This window comes from Babylonia areolata, chromosome 4 (genome assembly GCF_041734735.1).
Source record: "Babylonia areolata isolate BAREFJ2019XMU chromosome 4, ASM4173473v1, whole genome shotgun sequence".
Lineage (NCBI taxonomy): Eukaryota > Metazoa > Mollusca > Gastropoda > Neogastropoda > Buccinidae > Babylonia > Babylonia areolata.
The window spans coordinates 2,962,820-2,970,319 of record NC_134879.1 but is presented as its reverse complement, the minus strand read 5'-3'; the positions used below and the strand labels follow the sequence as shown (position 1 = coordinate 2,970,319).

Sequence of the window (7,500 nt, the reverse complement as noted above, 5' to 3'; positions counted from 1 at the left end):
AAGGTGGACTGGAGTGAGGTAAACCTTTCCAGAATATTTATCAGTTATACAGCATGTGCATGGTGACCTCAGTTTCGATACCCCTCCACTTCCGTGCTTGGGGTGAGTCCTGTCAATGTCGTCAGTATCGGCAGATTCATGGGGGGGGCTGTCGTTTGAGGGACGTGGTGGCGGTCTCCACTCTGGGAGGGACGCTCTCTCAGTCTGGCTCCGCGACTAAGCCATTATTGTCGTTAGTAGGGGGCTTAGTAGGCGGTGTCCTAAGTACGTTAAAAACAGAACAGGCACCACTGAACACCACCGAAGTGACTCAGCAGCAGTGCAGGGTCTCCTCTGGTGTGTGGCCTCCTGGCGACCTAATATCGATGGTTCCCTGTGGACTGCCGACGCTGGAACTGCGACGGACGAACCCGGGTGTGGCCGTGGATGGGGGAATCTAAATGAGCGGGTGGGAGTAATGCCACTGAAACGGTGCAGATGATGGGGCAGAAAAAAAAATCAGCATGTGAGCGAAAGTCTCTGTAGTAGGCTCGTAGATCTGTCGCAACTTGGTTGACAGTAAAACGGACCGAACGCTTGAAGGGATCTGTTTGTTTTCATATATGTTAGCATTATAAAAAATGTAAGTAATAAATAAGAAACACGTAACCAAAAAACAAGCTCAGTCTTCTTGGTGAGATGACAGCCCTTCTCTCGCAACAGTCAAAGGGGTGAAACGTATATGAAGTTGTTATATTCTCAAAAAGAACGAATATTCTCGAGCATATGTCTGTCACCTTATTAACATTACATTTGGAAATCACGTTTCATGATGAAATATTGTTATATTGTTTGTAAAAAAATGCTCGACAGAGTGTGTGTGTAAGCAATCCCAGTCGACGGTACAGGAAACTCATTGACTGAATGCGCACACCTATTTTGGTCACGGGTGGAGTATCACGAGTACTTTTTGTCGTACCAGGAAGCAGCTGTTCTCTGAAGTGTTTGTGCTTACACACTGGGGGGGGGGGGGGGGTCGGGAAAATAAAGACGGGAGTGAAAGATAAAAAAGAAATCAACTGAAATAATGTAAAATTCAGGAAGGATAACCTCCGTCATTCTGATTCCCTCGCATCTTTTAAATCTCGTCTCAAAACTCACCTTTTCCCTCAGCAATAAGTTCAATTGTGGCAGGTCCACAACTACATGCATGTATATGAATGTGTATTGTGTGTGCGTGTGTTTATGTAAGTTTGTGCCTGCCTATGTGTGCGTATTTGTTAGGGTAGCTGTTAGATACACATGTATGTTAAAATGGATGTATGCAGTGTGTGTGTGTGTGTCCGTGCGTGTGTGTGTGCGCGTGCGTGCGTGCGTGCGTGTGTGTGTGTGTGTGTGTGGTCACATTTAGATATAATGTTTTATGTTATCAAAAGCGTTTTTGTAAAGCACCTAGAGCAGATTTCTGGATAGTGTGCTATATAAGTATCCATTATTATTATTATTATTAAGGAAGGAAAGAAAGAAGGGAAGGAAGATAGACAGTTAACAGATAGATAGACAGATAGATAAATAGACAGGTAGATGCGTAGGTAGACAGAAATATACATAAAGAATTGGAAAGAAAATAAACTTTGTGTGAGTACTCCCGGAAACAGAAACGTTGCCCTTGGCAAAACTGTGTGAAAAGTAAAATGTCATCATCATCGTCCTCCTCCTCCTCTTCCTCCTGTTCATAATAATAATAATAATAATAATAATAATCAGCAGCAGCAGCAGTATCCTATCTTGCAACATCCATCATCATCTTCATTCGTCTACTCTGCAGCAAAAACTTCGCGGTTTTTTGTTGTTGTTTGTTTGTGTTTTGTTTTGTTTCGGGAAGGAGGGGGGGGGGGGTTTGTATTTTTGTTTTTCTTCTTCACCACCTCGTTCATCAATACACTCGTCAAAGTTATCGTTGTCTCATCATCAGTGTCATCATCAGCATCCTCCTCCTCGTCGTCGTTGTTACGTGTGCCTATGTATGTGTGTGTTTCTGGTTCTCTCTGTGTGTGTGTGTGTGTGTGTGTGTGTGTGTGTGTGTGTGTGTGTGTGTGTGTGTGTGTAGGAGGGGTTGTGTTTTTTCTTTGTTTGTTGTTGGGTTTTTGGTATGTCTACATGTGCTGTTGTGTGTGTTTTGTTGTGGTTGTTGTTTTTGTGTAGCGACTCTTAAAACTCACAATACGGGTAATATGTGCCATAAAAGTTTGTTGTTGTTTTTTTTTAAATTATCACCATCATCATCGTCTTCGTTATCATCATCATCATCATCATCGTCGGTGTCGTCATCATCCATCACCATGATGATGATCATCATCATCATCGCCATCACCATCATCACCACCATCACCATCACCATCATCATCATCATCATCATCATCACCCTCACCATCACCATCATCACCATCACCACCATCACCACCATCACCATCACCACCATCACCATCACCACCATCACCATCATCATCATCACCATCATCATCATCACCCTCACCACCATCACCCTCACCACCATCACCATCACCCTCACCATCATCACCATCGCCCTCACCACCCTCACCCTCACCATCATCACCCTCACCATCACCACCATCACCATCACCACCATCACCACCATCACCCTCACCATCATCACCATCGCCCTCACCACCATCACCCTCACCATCATCACCATCGCCCTCACCACCATCACCCTCACCATCATCACCCTCACCATCACCACCATCACCATCACCACCATCACCCTCACCATCATCACCATCACCCTCACCATCATCACCATCGCCCTCACCACCATCACCCTCACCATCATCACCCTCACCATCACCACCATCACCATCATCATCATCATCATCATCATCATCATCACCCTCACCACCACCACCGCCATCATCATCATCATCGTCATCATCACCCTCACCACCATCATCATCACAATCATCATCACCACCATCATCATCACCACCATCATCACCCTCACCATCACCACCATCACCCTCACCACCATCACCATCACCATCATCATCATCATCACCATCACCATCATCAGCATCATCATCATCATCATCACCATCATCACCCTCACCACCCTCATCACCATCATCGCTGTGCACGTGCTCTCCCCCCTCAGTGACTGGGTGATGTGGTGGTCCCTTCCAGCTGTTCGGCTACTTTCAATCATCACCACCATCATTATCATCATCACCATCATCCTCACCACCATCATCACCATCACCATCACCACCATCATCACCATCATCACCCTCACCACCACCACCATCACCATCATCATCATCACCATCATCATCATCATCATCATCATCATCATCATCATCATCACCCTCACCACCACCACCACCATCATCATCATCATCGTCATCATCACCCTCACCACCATCATCATCACAATCATCATCACCACCATCATCATCACCACCATCATCACCCTCACCATCACCCTCACCACCATCACCCTCACCACCATCACCATCACCATCATCATCATCATCACCATCACCATCATCAGCATCATCATCATCATCATCACCATCATCACCCTCACCACCACCACCATCATCATCATATCATCATCATCGTCATCATCACCATCATCATAATCACCATCACCACCATCATCATCATCATCACCATCACCCTCATCACCATCACCCTCACCATCACCATCATCGCTGTGCACGTGCTCTCCCCCCTCAGTGACTGGGTGATGTGGTGGTCCCTTCCAGCTGTTCGGCTACTTTCAATCATCACCACCATCACCATCATCATCACCATCATCCTCACCACCATCATCACCATCACCATCACCACCATCATCACCATCATCACCCTCACCACCACCACCATCACCATCATCATCATCACCATCATCATCATCATCATCATCATCATCATCATCACCCTCACCACCACCACCACCATCATCATCATCATCGTCATCATCACCCTCACCACCATCATCATCACCATCATCATCACCACCATCATCATCACCACCATCATCACCCTCACCATCACCCTCACCACCATCACCATCACCATCATTATCATCACCATCATCACCATCATCATTATCATCTTCTTCATCATCATCATCATCATCACCATCGTCACCCTCACCACCATCACCATCATCAGCATCATCATCATCATCATCACCATCATCACCCTCACCACCATCACCATCACCATCATCATCATCATCACCATCATTATCATCACCATCATCATCATCGCTGTGCACGTGCTCTCCCACCTCAGTGACTGGGTGATGTGGTGGTCCCTTCCAGCTGTTCGGTTACTTTCAATCATCATCACCATCATCACCATCACCACCATCACCATCATCACTATCACCATCACCATCACCTTCATCACCACCATCACCCTCACCATCACCATCATCGCTGTGCACGTGCTCTCCCCCCTCAGTGACTGGGTGATGTGGTGGTCCCTTTCAGCTGTTCGGCTACTTTCAATCATCATCACCATCATCATCATCACCATCACCCTCATCATCATCACCCTCACCATCATCATCATCGCTGTGCACGTGCTCTCCCCCTCAGTGACTGGGTGATGTGGTGGTCCCTTCCAGCTGTTCGGCTACTTTCAATCATCATCACCATCATCATCATCACCCTCACCATCATCACCACCATCATCATCACCACCACCATCACCACCATCATCACCACCATCATCATCACCACCATCATCACCCTCACCATCACCCTCACCACCATCACCCTCACCACCATCACCATCACCATCATCATCATCATCACCATCACCATCATCATCACCCTCACCATCACCATCATCGCTGTGCACGTGCTCTCCCCCTCAGTGACTGGGTGATGTGGTGGTCCTTTCCAGCTGTTCGGCTACTTTCAATCATCATCACCATCATCATCATCACCCTCACCATCATCACCACCATCATCATCACCACCACCATCATCACCCTCACCATCATCATCATCGCTGTGCACGTGCTCTCCCACCTCAGTGACTGGGTGATGTGGTGGTCCCTTCCAGCTGTTCGGCTACTTTCAATCATCACCACCATCACCATCATCACCACCATCATCATCATCACCACCCTCACCCTCACCACCATCACCCTCATCACCCTCACCATCATCATCATCGCTGTGCACGTGCTCTCCCCCCTCAGTGACTGGGTGATGTGGTGGTCCCTTCCAGCTGTTCGGCTACTTTCAATCATCACCACCATCACCCTCACCACCATCACCATCACCACCCTCACCCTCACCACCATCACCATCACCCTCACCATCATCACCCTCACCACCATCATCATCACCATCATCATCATCACCATCATCATCATCATCATCACCACCATCATCACCATCACCATCACCCTCATCACCCTCACCATCACCATCATCGCTGTGCACGTGCTCTCCCCCCTCAGTGACTGGGTGATGTGGTGGTCCCTTCCAGCTGTTCGGCTACTTTCAATCATCATCACCATCATCATCATCACCATCATCACCCTCACCACCATCATCACCCTCACCCTCACCATCACCATCATCGCTGTGCACGTGCTCTCCCCCCTCAGTGACTGGGTGATGTGGTGGTCCCTTCCAGCTGTTCGGCTACTTTCAATCATCATCACCATCACCCTCACCATCACCCTCATCACCATCATTATCATCACCATCATCATCATCGCTGTGCACGTGCTCTCCCCTCTCAGTGACTGGGTGATGTGGTGGTCCCTTCCAGCTGTTCGGTTACTTTCAATCATCACCACCTTCACCATCACCACCATCATCACCCTCACCATCACCCTCATCACCATCATTATCATCACCATCATCATCATCGCTGTGCACGTGCTCTCCCCCCTCAGTGACTGGGTGATGTGGTGGTTCCTTCCAGCTGTTCGGTTACTTTCAATCCGGCGTGGAGGAGGAGGAGTTGACCGTTGGGGAGGAGGTGTCCATCTTCATGGTCTCCAAGCGACGGAGAGTGGGAGAGGCCGCAGGTATGTGTGTGTGTGTGTTTGTGTGTGTGTGTGCGTTTGTGTGTGTGTGTGTGTGTGTGTGTAGGTTGTCCGTTCCTAACAGCCATGCAAGGCTCCAGTGGTTTGTTTTAACCGTTGGTACAGGCGCTTTTTTATTTTTATATTTTTTGCTTTTTATTTTATTAGCTGTCTGCCCGTTAGTGACAGCAATGTAGACATCCAGTGATGATTATCATCAGATGAGAGGGAAGTTCTTCAGTGGTTGTCCGTTATTATAAAACAGTGCTGAACTGACAGGTTAGACGTCCAGTGATGTTATAAATAGGTTGTCCGTTTGAAACTGCAATATAGATACTTGGTGATTTTACCTTCAATTGGGAAGGGAGGGATTTTTTTGTTGCTTTTTGACTCATCTGTGTAAACAAAGTGAGTCTATGTTTTAACCCGGTGTTCGGTTGTCTGTGTGTGTGTATGTGTCTGTGTGTCCGTGGTAAACTTTAACATTGACATTTTCTCTGCAAATATTATGTCAGTTGACACCAAATTAGGCATGAAATAGGAAAAATTCAATTCTTTCCAGTCATCTTGTTTAATACAATATTGCACCTCTGGGAAGGGCACAAATAAACAAAACAAAAAAAATGAAGCCTAATTATATGCAAACTGCATTTACTGTTGTTGTTTTTTTTGTTGTTTTTTGTTTTTGTTTTTGTTTTGTTTTTTTGTTTTTTTTATTGTTGGTTTTTTTTTGGTATTCTCTAAACTTGGCACTTTGATCTGATATTCTGACCCAACAACAAGAGCAGTCATTATTATCATTTTTTGTCCAAACAGGAACTTCTTTTGCTAAGCACGGAAGTTTTATTTATTTTGCAAACGTTTTGGTGCAGCGTGTAAAAAAGGGAAATTACTCTGTAATTAATGCTAGGGGACTTAATTTGCTTTAAACTGATCTTTCTCATCTTAAACATTACATTTTGAAATTATACTCAATACATAAAAAGCTTGGATTTTTTTTAAAAAGTGTATCACAAGTGAGTCTTGAAGGCCTTGCCTCTCTTGTTTTCTTTGTTGTTGTTTTTATCCAATACAGACATCTAGTGATGTTTGTTATCAATCAGGATGGGAACTCTTCATTGGCTGTCATTTCGTAACAGAGATTATATCACAGGCTAGACGTTCAGAGCTGTTTGTTATCAATGGATATCTGTTTGTTTGTTGTTGATTGGTTGCCCGTTCATAACAGAAATGTCCACGTCTAGTGATGCTTGTAATTTTTTGGGGGATAAGACCTTTCTACTGGTTATCCGTTCGTAACATTAATGGTCTACCAGGCTAGAAGTCCAGCGATGTTGGTATCAATTTAGGACGGGTGTTTTTCACTAGGTGTCAGTCAGCTGATGACAACTGTGTTAAGAATTGTCACAAGTTTCGTTTGGTATAATGGGAATGGAGGCCTT

General features: G+C 45.7%; 1 protein-coding gene across 4 annotated transcripts in view; it reads left to right on the top strand.

Annotated features, from left to right (window-relative positions):
• Window positions 1-7,500, top strand: part of LOC143280783 (WD repeat-containing protein 64-like) — a 151,191-nt gene that overhangs the window by 46,302 nt on the left and 97,389 nt on the right. For all 4 annotated transcript variants that reach the window (XM_076585461.1, XM_076585462.1, XM_076585460.1 and 1 more), the window contains exons 3-4: window positions 1-18; window positions 5,956-6,061. The exon at window positions 1-18 is cut by the window's left edge and continues 113 nt beyond it. In XM_076585461.1, coding sequence (XP_076441576.1) covers window positions 1-18; window positions 5,956-6,061 — 124 coding nt within the window. The remainder of the gene's footprint in view (window positions 19-5,955; window positions 6,062-7,500) is intronic.